Source organism: Drosophila albomicans, chromosome 3 (assembly GCF_009650485.2).
Source record: "Drosophila albomicans strain 15112-1751.03 chromosome 3, ASM965048v2, whole genome shotgun sequence".
Lineage (NCBI taxonomy): Eukaryota > Metazoa > Arthropoda > Insecta > Diptera > Drosophilidae > Drosophila > Drosophila albomicans.
Window position 1 is genome coordinate 3,137,835 of NC_047629.2, and position 15,696 is coordinate 3,153,530.

General features: G+C 37.4%; 1 protein-coding gene across 7 annotated transcripts in view; it reads right to left on the minus strand.

The window, feature by feature from the left end:
* Positions 1 to 537: 537 nt before the first annotated feature.
* Positions 538 to 15,696, minus strand: part of LOC117572673 (ecdysone receptor) — a 121,872-nt gene continuing 106,713 nt past the window's right edge. For 6 of the 7 annotated variants that reach the window (XM_034255700.2, XM_052004784.1, XM_052004783.1 and 3 more), the window contains 4 exons: positions 7,504 to 8,048; positions 7,294 to 7,437; positions 6,335 to 6,487; positions 538 to 6,273 (listed from right to left, as the gene is read on the minus strand). In XM_034255700.2, the coding sequence (XP_034111591.1) occupies positions 5,305 to 6,273; positions 6,335 to 6,487; positions 7,294 to 7,437; positions 7,504 to 8,048 (1,811 nt within the window). In that variant the 3' untranslated portion in view covers positions 538 to 5,304. Of the gene's footprint in view, positions 6,274 to 6,334; positions 6,488 to 7,293; positions 7,438 to 7,503; positions 8,049 to 11,973; positions 12,002 to 15,696 lie in introns of those variants that run through there. The other variant, XM_034255703.2, reaches the window with a different exon arrangement.

Genomic DNA, 15,696 nt, shown 5'->3' on the forward strand with positions numbered 1-15,696 from the left:
ATAGTTCATAATAATCATAATAATAATTATAATAATAATAATAGATAGGTTTGCACAATATTTAATTGTTTGTTGGGTTTAAATGCTAACAATCTCTACATCTCTCTCATTTTAATTAATGCGGTTTCCATAATAATAATGATAATAATAATAATAATAATAATAATAATACAAAGAAGCCAATAAATTGCAATTCGCCAAAATAATTTGTGTTGATCTCTTAAGCAGGCACACTCTACGTTCGGTACTTAAAATTTAGACGTATCATCTGCCCTTTAACGAGGCTAAGATATAACTTAAGGTTCTTCTTTTGGCAGTGTAGCGTTTAAATTAATAGCATAGATTGCCGATAAGCCAAAATATAATTGTGGATGAACAGAAAATATACTATACGTATAAGAAAATAAGATGAAATGGCTCCATTTTGTTTTTCGATTTCTTCACTTTTTATGAAACTGCCGAACTGTCTTCTCTATTACGTATATTTCTTTGTTGACTGCCTTTCATTTAGAATATTAAATTGAATATAATTATTAATTTGTTTTTTTTTTTTTTGTTTGTTGCTGTATTTTTGTTTCGTATTTCGTAACACTAAAATGCCATCAATTCAGTTTTAAGTTGTATGTATTTTTTCCGGGGTTTTTCATTCCTGCTAACTGCATTTGTTGTTGAATAATGTGCGTTGTTTTTGCCTTCTCGTAGTCGTATTTTAAATGTATTACAATATTTATCGTATCTATATTGACTTGAACTGTTTTTTTTTCGTATCTCTATGTACTAGATCGTAGATAATTAATTATTTATTTACTCGTATATTACTGATTGCTACACATTGCAAACGAAATTTGACAAATAGTATTTAATAATAACGGAAATTTGTATGATTATATCTGCTTTGTATAATAATAATAATATATTGTTTGTTTACTTTCAATTTTGGCAGTGAGAAAACTACACAACTTAAAACTTAACTCCTTTTGCATCCGATTTTAGATATTGAATTATGTGATTGAAAAAGCAATTTTCTTATTGGTTTTTATCTTTGTTTTCCATCTTTTAACTTTGGTTAATTCGAAATTAAATGTTGTTTTTGGAAACATCTTTTGTGTGACTCATTATGCTAACCATCGAGTGTTGCGAAACAGGTACCTCGAAAAAAAGGCGTCAGGAGTTCGAACAGAACCATTTTTGAGGTTATGGGAATTTGCGAATTCAATGCAAAAAAGAAAATTCAATAATTGCTGTTTTTGTAAGTATTTATGTGTGTGTAAGTATATTTGTGGTTTAGCGCTGTATGCTAAGGTCTCGCTTGTAGTTACGTTTATTATTAATGCTCAAAAACCGTTCAATCGTGTTTCATTTGAATGTTTCGTTTGAGGTAGTTTTCAATTCAGGATCAATATCTACAAGTTGAACACAAAACTCCAATTTCAATTTCAATTTCAATTCGTTTCTCATTCATTTCATTTCATTTCATTTCTCTTCTTTTGGTTTGCATATTTTCTTTGTATTTTTTGTTGATAAGGATCATTTTTAGCTGTGTGCTCAATTGGGTTATATTTGTGGATCGTATCATCTAAGGATAAGATTAAAAATGTATTTATGGGCAAAACAAGTTACAAGTTACACATAACAGAAAACAGTGCATAAAAATTAAATAAAGTTTTTATGTTTCTTTATGTTCTTTTTTTTTCTTTTTTTTTTTTTGGTTTTGAAAATTTTCAAAAATCTACATAACGATTTGTTTTCACTTAATTTGTTTTGTTTTGTTTTGTTTTACTTTGCTTTGTTTACTTCGGTTTGTTTCAATTCAATGAATGGATATCTCAACAAGTTGTTACTTTATATCTTATGTTCATCATTATAATTTTGTCAGGTTGCTTTTTGTATGTTTCGTATTTGTTGCTTGTCGTAATGCTTCTTTGTATAGAGCGAGAGTTACATAAGTACATACATACATATTTACAATTACTGGCTTAGGTGTAGGCTTAGGTATTTTTCACATTATTCGGGTATTCCGTATTCCGTATTCCGTATGCTTAGGTGTTATCAAATTTTAAAGAAATCGTTTAGCGAGGGCGAGAAGAGTTTAAATTGTAATTGTATTCTTTCGTTACTATTTGTTAGGTTAAATTACTTGACTTAATTTTAATTCACACTTGACATGCCATCAGCCTGGTAGATTAATATTCTTTCTTTCTTTATTATCATTATTATAATATTTTGTTTTCATTAAATTAGAAATTTCATTAATTTTAAAAAGGTTGTTAGCAAATCATTAGTTTTAGTATTATCTAAAGCTATTTTATAGCGCGTCTTATGTTTCAATTATTTTTAAGGATCTACTCTCAAGTTTGACCCATTTTAAAATCATTTCTTGTGTTTCACTTTTTCAATTTTGATGCTAGTTTCCCAATTGGCAAAACTAAAACTTGGACTACTACAAATATAACTAAAGTTCGTTTCCTTCCTCGAAGCTCTTCCACAAAATCCCTTTTCAGTTCTCCCAGTATTACAAACAGAAATCTTTCATTTTTTTTTTACTTAGCCTGCTTTCCAATATCAATTTCATTTTCATCATCATTTTATAGCCACACTCAGAATCTTTGAAAAGCCAACTTCACAGCCGTTTGCTTCGCATGTTTTGATCGATTTATCAACATACAAACTCGATCATCAATCATCAGTTTTTTTTTTTGTTTTGGGCTTAAGTCTAACGAGTCTTTGCCTACTTGTCGCATTCTCTTCAATAAATCAAAATAAACCGAATGAAAATTGGGGAAAATAATAAATAAAAACACATTTGCTGCATTTATGTTTATGTTTGAATTTCAGTTGTTTTTTTTTTTTTTTTTGCTGTTTTCATTCAACATATTTTCATATATATTGTGTATATTTTGTATATTTCTGTTTTGTTTTTGCATGCTCCATTCTTGCATTTACGTAAAATAGTAAAAATTATTTATAGATTATGATAAATGTTTGTTTTATACATATTAGCGTAGTAGGTAAAACTACAAAACAAATTATTTATAATAATTAAACGCGCTTTATGCATACTAGAAAACTTAAAATTAAAATCAATTGTGTAAAGAAGAAACTTAAGAGTGTGTTTTTTGCGTTTTTAATTTTTAATGGGGATTCTTCCACTTATAAGTTTTGTATTTATTTGATTAATTATAATTAAATTATTCACTGTGTATCTGTTTTCTATTCTGAAGAGTGTTGTTAATATATTTATATGTTTGATTCTTTCAATGATTTCAATCATTTACAATATAAGAAATTCAATGGATATAAATTAAATTTACTTAAATATGAGTGTCCGTATGTATGTGTGTGTGTGTTGGTGTGTGTGTGTGTGGATGTGATAATTATATTTAATTAACGTAAATAATTATACAGTAATTAAAATAATAGTAAAATTAAAGAATTGCACATTTCAAAAAAGATGTCTGCCACGTTTTTACACAATTAAAAAAATAATTGGGATTTACATTAATATATTGTTTGTTTATTTGATGTTATTTTCTTGTTTTCTCATCGTATTTTACAAATCACTACTAAAATTAATATAAATTTGATTTAAGTTAAAATAAGGCCAACAATTTGTATTTGTATTTGTTTTTGTTTCTTTCTTTCATTGTTTTAAATTACAATTCAAAATCAAAATCAAAAGCAAAAGCAGCATAAACAAAATATTCAAATTCAAATTAAAAATATAAATTGCATAACATAATTTCAAATAAAGCAAATTGCCAAAAAATATATATATAAAAAATTAAATAGTTTGCACGTTGTTGTTCTTGTTTTTGTTAGAAAACAAAATTTTGATTTTGCCAAATTGTTTTGTGTTTTTAGATTTTAAATTTAATGTCTAAAATGTACAAGTTTGCATTCATTTTAAATTTTACAATTTTAATTTACAAATTAATATTGAAGTCTTTTGGTGTATGTGTGTGTGTGTGTGTGTATGTGAGTGTGCATGCCAAGTGATTGAAACTTATTCAAATTTAGTTTAGCAAAAAGTGCATTTTGTTTTCCATGTGGCGTTTTTTCTTTTTCTTTTCTTTTTTTTGTAATTGTTTAATTAATACCGTTAATGCCTTTTTGAGTAAAACTCCAATCACTTTTTGTTTTTACAATTTTTACAATTTTGTTATATTTATAAAACAACGACGCCAATTTGTTTCCATGAATCAAGAAAATTACAAAATAAACTGCGAGAAAAAAATTGTATAAAAAACGACGGCGCTTAAAAAATGTTCTTCGTAAATTCACGTGTTAAAAATATAAGGAGGGCATAATAAAAAATATGTCGTTTTCTCCTGTTGTTGTTGTTCTTGTTATTTCACTTATATTTTTTATACAGTTTTTGTTTTGTTTTGTTTTGTTTTCAGTTAATATGATTAAAAAAATATTTATAAAATCAGTCCAAGTTTTGCGTGTTTTTTTTTTGTTTGTTTTTTTTTTGTTTTTTGTTTTTGTTTTTAGATTTAGTTAGAGTTTTGTTTTCGAATCATTTAACTTATATTAGAAGTTGATGTTTATTAGTTAGGTTGTTAGTTTATATAGTATGGGGGAATTATAAATCAAATTTAGTCGCTGCTTTTGAATTAGTTTACATATTATGCACTTGCTTCTGCTATTATAATTAAATCATTCTTATTATCATTATTCTTTATTATAAGTGTGTGTGTGTGGTTGGTGTGTGTATTTTTTTTATATTTTTAAAATATAAACAATCTTTATTCTCTTCTGTTTTGCAGGCGCTTGCAGTTGTCACCCAAACATAAGTTAATACAATTTATCAATTATTCTCTTGTCTCTTCTCTTCTCTTCGCTTCTCTTCTCTTCAGTTAAGGTATTTTTGTTTCTGCTTTATAACTCTACGCCCTTTCTAAATGTGTGTTCCATTTTCTTGTTGTTTAAGCATTTGTGTTGTGTATGTTAAGAAGTTCTTTGCACATATACATATATCATCGCTGTATATATATATATTTATATATCTATATGTATCATTATTTGTATATTCATAATCGTCTTAGGTCTAATATTTGCAGACTTAACACTAAATAACTGCATTTTACGCTTACTTCTCGTACTTTTATCTATCAAGTTCCAAAAAATGAGGGATCTCTATCTCTGCGAATCGATTCTCATGCGCTGTTCAGATTTGAAATCTATATGTATGTGTGTGTATTGTATTGTATACAAGCTGCCCCGCCCTCCTCACATTCACTCAATAATGCTGCCTAGCAGTCCCACTCCCACTCCTACTCCTAGATCCACTCCGAGCAGGGGCTATGCGGTGGTCGTCGAGTGCTCCGACTTCAGGGGCACGCCCATCAGCGCCATGGCCGTGTGGGCGTTGGCATACATGCTGCCGTTGGCCACCGCTGATGACGTCGTTGAGCTCGCCGGCACCGCCGCTGTGATGCTGGTGGATGAGCTCGCCGCTGCAGTGGTTGCACTGTTGCTATTGCCTCCTCCGCCACCGCCACCTCCTCCTCCGCCTCCGCCAATGTAATCACTGCTGGTACTGACCGCAGAGACAGCAGATGAACCACCGGGCAGCGAGTGCACGGGCAGAGTGTGCAGCTGCTGATGTTGTTGCTGCTGATGCTGTTGCTGTTGTTGCGCCGCCGCAGCCAGGGCTGCTTGGGAGGATGTGGATGCCGAGTCGGCATCGAGGCCGGCAGTGATGGCACCACCGACGGCGCCGCGCATGCGCTCGGCACGCGCCAGACGCTCCTGCTCCTCCTGCTGGGCCTGGAGATGGGACTGCACCGAGGGCGGTATGGCGTGGACGTCCCAGATCTCCTCGAGAAACTTGGGCAGCTTGCGATTCTTGAGCTTGAGGGAGAAGCACATCTCGGCATTCTGGTTGCCCAGCGTGCGCAGCTCGGTGAGTATGGAGAGCAGTTTGGCGTAGAAGACGAGACTCATGGAGTCGCCGCAGTGGCGATTGAGTATATAAATGCGTAGCGTGTCGATGTAATAGCTCTGTATCGCTTCGACCAGCTGGGCCTTCTCCAGCCCCGGCCGATCCGAGAAGATCACAATGGCAGTGAGTAGCGCGTACTCCACGTTGTCCACCTTCATCGAGAACATCTGTCGGCAAAAGTGCAGCAGATCCTCAATGTTGTCCGCCATGCCCGCCATTTTGTACGAGTCTCGTGTGTACGATCGATTGTTCGCAAAGAATATCGAGTCCGAGTTGTGATCGTAGCGTCGCGCCATTCGCAACATCATCACTTCAGATGAGCAGGCCTTTAAAAAGATAATTCCAATTAGTCTTGATCTCTATCAATCTAAGATTATATGGACTTACCTTGAGTAACGTGATCTGATCCTCTTGGGGTATCTTTGTAAACGCTGGTAATCCTTTCGCAAACTCCACTATCAACTGCACTGTGAGTATGGTTATCTCGGTGATGTGCCTGAAGCTCACATCCGTCTGACTCTCATTCTCATCGGGCTGACTCTGTGGGTACAATGGAGAGGTATGATTAATAATTGGAAGCATAAAAATATATACTTTAATAGATATACGCTTGAAGCAATTGCCAATGTCTACATTAGTTGATTGATCAATCAAACTCAATAAGAAACAGAAATATTCACCGGAATTGTATAAACATACGAATTTTTAGTGTCAACGAAGTGACCAAAGTTTCCTATATGTATTTTAATTGATTGATCAATCATGTTGTCGATAAATATTAAAACATTAAATTGTTACAAGAGAGCATAATAGAGAAATTTACATGTATTTAGATTGACAGATCAATCAATTTATTGAATTACTTCTATTAGTAAATTGCTATCGGGAGTACTTGAGTGAAGTAAAAATTAGTTTGATTTATCATATAAATTATTGAAGCCAACGAAGTGAGTAAAGTTTGCTTTATACTGATTAATTGATTGATCAATCATGTCGTTGATAACAAATATAAATAATATCGTATAAATGCATATATGAAACTAATAATTTGTTGAGTATACTATTAAGATAAAATAAATAGCATAGTATAAATAATATATTCCAGAACAATCAAATTTACATGATTTTAGATTGATCAATCAATTTATACATGGTAAATAAATAGCTTGTAAAAAACGTCGCATCACTTGAGGAAGACGAAAACTGTATAAATTGATGAATTAGATTATAGAAAATAATGCTAAGAAAGCTTCATGGAAATGGATTTGGAGTTTATAAAATTTGATTGATCAATCAAACAGACTTTAACCATTTAGCTATTAAAAACGTAAGCAAATCAAACTCACCATAATACGCTTGAGATCCTCTTCGGATGGCTGCTCATAGCCATCCTGATACCAAATTAATTTATATATAACGGCCAACTGATTGAACGTTAATGGAGGTATATTGCGCGCTTGACATTCGGCCAAAATATCATCAGGTAGTAGCTGTAAACGAAAGAGAGAGATAGTTAGTTAATGGAACTCTTAAGATCGGATGATAAAGTAAGTTACCGGAATTGTGGCATGCTGGGGGGCCTCGCACGTCATGAGGTCGAGTATCTCCTTCTTGACGTAATCATGGGCACCGTGGTTGCCACCTGCGCCACCGCCACCAATGCCCTGCCCCGAATTGGAGTTGATGCCATGCTGTGAGCTGGGCGAACTTGTCACCTTGTCCTTCTCCTTCTGGGCCTTCTTCTCGCGCCGCTTCATGGCGCACTGATTCTCCGGCACAACGCACTCCGGCCGCATGCCCACCGCGAGGCACTTCTTCAGTCTGCACTCCTGGCACTTGCGCCTCATGTACATGTCCATCTCGCAGGCTCGCCCGAACTTGCAACAATACACAGCATTCTTCGTGACGCTGCGCCGAAAGAAGCCTTTGCATCCCTCGCAGGTGAGCGCATTGTAATGATACCCCGACGCCCTGTCTCCGCACACCAGGCACAGCTCCTCCTGCAGCCGAGGCGCCGGACCCTTCTTGCTCTTCTTCGCATCGCAGCCCTCGTTCGCTGAGTAACCGTTGAGGCTGCTCGAGGGCGAGAGATCATCGCGACCTGTAAAAGTTTAAGCAAAAAATGAATATAAATACATCAATTTCAATTTACATTTAAATTCTCTACTCTTTTTTTTTTTTTTGCAATTTCCGTGAATTTTAAAACATTTGTTGTTTGTTATCTTACATAAAACATTAGACCCAAATAAATAAATTTTTAGCAGTTGCCAGTTGGAGTCGAATTTGCATTCGCATTGGCGATTTCTGCACAAATTCAAAGACTATATCACATGTTCATCTCTCTCTAGCTGTATATCTAGCAACACTCTTGTAGTATATATAAGTACTTGTATATATGCCTGACTATATGCCTGTCTGTGTAACGGTGTGTTGCCGAGAGGCCAACAACGACAAAATCCAACACAAGAAATTTAAAATTCAATTAACGTGCGGCTCAAAGTCGCAAAGAATCTGCGTAAAATCGAAAAAGCGCCGAAACAGAAAACGAAACGGGCATTTGACAGCCTTTATCAGAGTTCTTTCTATACACTGAGATCTACCGCTTTTAATATTTATTATCCACACAGCTTTAACCTTTAGTGGATGTTATTTGCTAGTCTGCTCTAGATTTTTTTGGGGGTTTTACTTTTAAAACTATTTATCTTGTGTAGTGATTATAAGGTTTGCATTTATACTACGATTGAAATGTTATTCTCTTCCATGTGGATCGTAAATATGATATTTTAGAATATGTGAAGTACCAATTAAAACACAGATCATATTGTGTCATATGGTATACTAAAAAATAAGTAAGCAATATAATGAATACTTGAAAATATATATTTACGAGCGCATTATTTATATAGTGTGGAATGTGAATGTGTATTCTATATGGCTATGAGGAAATTATATTTATGCAAATTTACAAAATAGTTTCGAAGGGGATAAAGTGTTAAAGTAGTACAAAAATATTCCCTTACTCTACTTGTCTACTATGCATAAATGCAAAAATGCAGCTTGTAATTTGAATTCGATGTGGAACGCATGTGGAATGCATGTGAAGCTTAAGTACTTAAGTACTTGTTTATTTAAAGAAAATAATATGAAAAAAGTACTAAAATATGTGTTTACTTTACTTTTGAACTATGCATAAATTAAGTCAAATAACTTGCAATTTGCAGTCGGTGTGGAACGCATATGGATTGCGCGAGTATTATGTTTCTTGATTATTTTAATGCAATAATATTGACAATGTATTACAATTTCCCTTTCTTAATCCGTTTACAAAGTATAAAAGGAGTCAATTGCAATTTGTATTCGATGTGGAACTCATGTGGACTGAATGTCCCTAAGATATAATCTTTAATGAATATTATTAAAATTGTACTAAAATATTTATTTACTTAGTCTGTTTACTACGCATAAAATAAGTCGATTGTAATTTGCCTTTGGTGTGGAACGTATGTGGAATACATGTGTATGGTGTTAGCCAAGACACTTGATTATCTCGTGTTCAACACCAAATTCAAGCTGTTATTGATTATGCTATAATTTGTGGCATGGCTCTGAACAGGAAACTGTGCGAACTGTGGACTTTGAAGGGCTCGGCTCAGACACATAACGTACAAATAGTCACGTTCGTATCACACAGAAATAGATAGAAGGAGGGAGAGATAGAAAAGGGGGGAAGACAATGCATGGCAAGCGACAACAAGCATATCAAGTGCAAGTTGTAGCTGTGTGTGTGTTTTTTTATATGTGTGTGTGTGTGTGTGTGCAAAGACAGTAATAATCGGGCAACCCATTGGACAGATGGATCGCTGCTTGAGGGGATTGGATGGAGGTGGGAGGTGGGACACTGACTGTGTTGTTGGCCAAGTAGATAAAAAGATACGACAAAGAGGCGTTGCTACAACTACAACTGCAGCTTAGCACAGCACAGCACAGCGCGAAGCACTTGACTAAGAAGCCGCAGTTTTTGCAGCCACAGTCAAAGCCAAGCACTTGGCCACAAGTGCAGCCCCTTCCCTCCGCTCCCTGATAGTCGTGCCCCGTTATGTGTGAGTGAGTGCAGCGTGGTGCATTGTCGGCATAACACAGTTTTTTTCTTGTACGCCAACAGGCGGCACTTTTCCCTCCACACACGCCAAGCCAAAGCAAGGCAAGGCAAGTGAAGTCGCGACGCGTTGCGATGCCATGAAATATTGCGCATACGCCCAGTCGTCTTGTCCGCTTTCCCACTTTCCCTCCTACGACAAGTTTAGCGTTAGCGACGTCGTCGTCGTCGTCGTCGTTTCAATTTCACTGCCACCGAGCAAAACGAAGAAAAGCAAAAAAAAAGCGAAGAGAAAAAAACACACGCTAAATAAAATGAAATAAACTGCGGCGTCATGCAAACTTCGTCTGCTTCAGCAGCGACGCCAACTTGACTGCAAATTTTCACTGCAACGTGTGGCAAGTGTGTGTGTTTGTGCCGCTCGCATGGTAAATGAAAAATGCAGTAAATTGCTGTTGCGGCAAAGAAAAAGTGTGTAGCAACAACAGCAACAACAACAACAACAATAGCAACACACTAGACGAGTAATACGAGAAAACGGGCAGCAACTAAAATGAGTAAAAAAAAGTAAAAACCTGACCAACCACACACACGTCTCCCTCTCCTCTTCCTCTTCTCATCATCATCATCATCCTCCTCCCCATGCACATGCCTTTGCCTGTGTGTGGCAAGTTGACTTCTCCTGCCTCCTGTTGTCCCCTTCGTAGTTTCCACAGAGTTGCTTTATCGCTGACAACGTCATGCAATGTTTGGCATTTTCATGGGTTGTTTGAGCTTTACAACAAAGCAACTTTATTTTAATCGCTATGTTTGAGCCATGACAAGTTAAACTCTGTGCCTGATATCGCCATTTTTATGCTGCAAGCAAATATTCCACAGTGTTCTTTCTATACGTGTTTATATGATTTATGATAGTTCTTTTATGGAGCTAAACATTATCTTTTGTGTTTGGAAATTGTTTAGAATGCGCAAAAATATGTTCTTTTCTTATTTTGTTAAATATTATATAATATATTACACTTATAGGTGATTGATAGATCAGCATATTATGCTTATAAAGACAAACAAGTGGATCGTAAGTTTCAATGGGGATCGAATGAATTGTACAGCTTTCAGCTTGTGGATTCTATGTGTACTATATTCATTGATTGTCATCCATTGCTTTAGCTGACTTCCTCCATTATGCTTATCTCACTTTCCACTTGCACGATCTGCACTTAACTTCAATCAGCAATCATAACTCTCTATATATACAACTCGCTTGTTGTTGTTCGAACCTATCTGAAGGCCACCGTAATACATACAGACGTACATACTCGTATAGTATGTATGTATCCAAGTGCATTTGTAATAGAACACGTTCTGCATGGCGCCAGGTGGCGCTAAAAGTTGCCGCATCAGCTCATTGGCCGCCATTTTGCTATTGCAATTACCTCAGATTGAAGCTGCTCCACTGTAACGCATCAACCTGATGAGTTATTATATTTCATATATACAAGCGTAAATACATTCCTACAACAAATACCTATATATGTACATATAAAGCATTGAAAAGCAAGTACAACAAACACAAACAGAAACTCAAACGAGCCACATTTCATTTTTCACTATGAAAAGCCATTTTTCCAACTCGCACACAACAGCAAAGAACGCCATGAAGTAACAAAACAAAGGCGGGCAATGGGAAAAAGCAGCAGAGGCAAAAAATAGACGCCAACCGAGTACAGAAACAAAACACAAAAGGCAGCCAGAGGCTTTCCCCCTCCTCTTGCCACGCTCATTCACAGTCCTCCTCCCTGCACCTCTTCCCTTTCTTTCTCAGTCAAATGTTGAGCCCGGCCTCTGCCCACATTTGGAGTTCATTGTGTTATTGTGCTTGGCCGTCTCTCGGTCTCGGTCTCGCTCTACAACGTTACGCCGCACTACATACCCACATAATCCATGTAAACGTCCAAAAGCTACGCGCTGGCAGCGACGGCGACTGCGGCAGTGGTGGAGGCAAGAGCGAAGGCGAAGGCTGAAGCAGAGAAAGAAGCAGCCATAGCGGCAGAAGCCATAGCTATGGTCACGAGAGCACAACACAAACTGCAGTCGCCGTCAGCGGCAAACAACTTACACAGCAGCCGCACACTCACACACTTATGCAGTACGCTCTCTTGCTATCTGTTTACAGAGTGTGCTTTTTGCTCTCACTCTCTGTCTGTCGCGGTCGCGGTCGCAAGCTCTCGCTCTCTGGGCTCTCTTGGGCGCCCTTGCAGTTCGAGAGCTGAAAAATGTTGATGTAGGCCTCGAATATGCAGTTTGCCTTTGGCATTGCCACTGTCACTGCAAGCAGCGCTGCCAGCGTCTACGTCACTCGTTGCACTCCTTCCCTTTCTATGCATGTGTTCTGTGTATGTGTATGTGTGTGAATTGCATGTCGCACACAATTTGAACGTGGTATAGGTAAGTTCTCCCTTCTGTTTTCTGGTTTCTGCTCGTCCGTTTTGCGTGCTTTTTGTTCTATGCTAAGAATTGAAACTTTTTTTATCGTATTTTTCTTTTTCGTTGTTTTGTGTTCTACTCTAGTCACTGTATTCTATGGCAATCTTTTTTTTTTACTTGTTTCAATGCATATTTTTAAGCGGCTTTCAATGTGTGTGTGTTGTGCGATGGATAAATACATACATGTGTGCGGAGCGGACTTTAGCGCGGGAAGGAGAGGGCCGCGCAAATAGCGCCTTCTGCAGCAGTGCAATAAAGAAAAAAAAGAAGCAGCAGCAACACAATAAATATATATGCAAGTCAGAGGCTTTTTGTTGTTGCTTTGCCATCGCAGCTGCCTCACACTGCTGCTCCCCCACCCCCTTGCAAACTCTCTCTCTCTCTCTCTTCTCTCATTTCATGCCATGCTGTGTTATATTAGCAAGTTGAAATCTAGTCGACTGAAAGTCAGACAGCGATTGGGGAACAACAACAACAACAAGAGTAGCAGCTGCAGCAAAAAGTTGTTGCTTTCGGTTTGTTTGCTTGTACGATTTGCAGTTGAGTTGTAGCTACAATATAAATACAAATACCGACAGAGAGTCACACATCTATAGCTCATCTTGTATCACATATGAAAAATCAAATAAAAACTCTCATCCGAGATTTTTGCCTTAAATGTTTTTTTTCTTTTCAGTGAATTGTGAAAATTTCATGCGAAATGTTTTTGTGAGTGGACGAGGTTTGTATTTGGAATGGCATGCATTGCAATTTAATGGCGCCATATTCATTGTGAATGTCAGGGAATGAATCATACATACTATATGCGAACGCGTACTATATCATCATCTCGAAAAGTTATTTATAACATCGCTCTCGAAAGATGCGAAGCTCTCAAGGGTTTGCATTATAATTGTGGAACATGTGAACATAAGTGGAACACATGTAACTAGCTGCGCTGTGGAACGCAAGTGGATTCTAAGTAATATAAGTCGCTCACTTCTTTGGAAAACAACATTAATGTTGAGCAATTGATCGATAATATCGGACTAGAGGAGTTGTAACAAATATATCTGTATATATATTAGAGTTTCAGTTATGAACATAATCAGTGTGGATTGCAGGTTTCATTCATAGCAGCCATTAATTATTATTTGGGAAATATTATAACTTTCTCTCTCTCTCTCTCTAATTCTGAAATAATATTGATAAATTGAGGAATAGGGAAGTGTTGTAATAAATCTAAGTAGTGTAATTTATTAGAGCTGCAGTTCTCAACATAAATCTATGTGGATAGCAAGTTTCATTCATAATGAAAGCAACCCTTAATTATTATTTGGCTCTTGCGCCCGAAAAGTCATAAAGCGAATCAAAAACAAAAAATCATTCCATTGACACATTTTTCCATAACGTTCGCGTTGACCAATAGCCCTACAAGAGGCCCAAAGCTCAGTCGATTACATAAATAGGGCTGACGACCCTAACTCAAAACGTAGTGAGGCCAAAACATTAACAGCCCTTAACCATGGCAACCCTAAATTGCAAACCTAAATAGTAGTATTGCCTGCCTCCCCAAGGTACACAACTGGCTGTCCTACCTTGGCTTTGGCTTTGGTCTTGACTTGGCTAAAACGCTTTAAGCCCAAACATCAACATGGCGTTTATACTGTGCATTGAGTAGGGGAAGCAAAGAGGAGAGGGCTTGGGGGTGTGCAGGAGATGCAGGGGTTGCAATGCCAGGCGCCAGTTTGTTAGCTGGAGTTGAAAAACTGTACCAGAAGCAGCGCATGGCAAATGCATTGCCAACAGTGTTTCTCTCTCTCTCTCTCTGTCTCTCTTTCTCTCGCTGTCCCTTTCGATCTCGCTGTGGGGTTGGGGGGTTGCTAGATGGGTTCTAGTGCAAGGCTGCAATATATTTTGCACGAGTTTCTCGGTGGTTAGGCACGTTTCGGCATAAGGCGGCACAGAATTGATTTTTTCAGTTCGTTGGCATGTTGCCTAGGTCCCAGCACTCCCCTTTACCCCCATCCCATCCCCAGCCACCCCTGTGGACCTCCCACAATACGATGACCACGGCGTTGCACAGGGTTGCATTGCAGCGCAGTACGTCACAGGGCTGGAAGTGGTTTTTAACCTACTTAGAGCACAGGTCGACATTTGGCGAGGGTCGTCGCATGACCTTTGTGCTTTGACTAAAGTAAAGCAAGGAGGTAATGAGGGAAGAGGCAAGTGAGGGGCAAAGGCGGTATTCGATTTACCATTAAATGCGTGCTGGGTTGCAATTGCTTAAGAGTCAGAATGCGGCACTAATTTGCATAGACCGTCGGCGAGTCAAATGACGCCATTTTATGGCGTCGCAAATTCTGTAAAATGGCTGCCAAAACGTTGTAGTTGCTTTTGGGTGGGAGCTAGAAGCAGACACGGCTCGCAGGTAAACGAAAGTATTTGCAGTGGTTTCCGTTTCCGTTCAGCTTGTCGAGTTCAAGGAGAAATGTGCCTTTGGCATGACATCAACAAGGTGCCGCCATTTTGTGCAAGCGTTGAAAAGTCTACAACGTGTTATCGATAACATTTAATCGACTGCGTATGCAAAATTTCTAAAGCAAGCGCCTTGAAATATGCTGCATTAAATTGCTGGCTTCGGAATGTTGCTTATATTACTGCATTCCATCGTTCTCTCTCTCTCTCTCTCTCTTTCGCTCTCTCCAACTCACACTACTGCTCAGTCATGCAATATCTCTGGCCCACTGGGCCGACATATTCTTTTTTATGCGCCTTTAATCATGCACATGTTTGCATAAATACCCTCCACACACACACACACATACTGCTTTGTTTACAGTTAGCTTTTTATAGTCCACACATATGTTCGACATATTCAGTGGAGTCTTTTATTGCACTTTGCATTGCGACGCTGCAAGTCGTTTACCAACACTGCTATGCGAGCGCGACACTTAACAAATATTAAAGTGTCTATCTACATAGCATGCGGAGCTGCATTCATTTAAATGCTGTTGTGGCGCAACAAAGGCGCAGCAACAAAAAATGAAAAGAGTAATCCAGAAGCTGAGCAAAAACAATGGAGTGTAAAACAAATGGCAATGGAGTGAAGCCATTAACAAACACACACACACAGAGACAAACACACTTGCATACAAAGAAAGTTAAAATAGTAGATGAGCAGCACAGA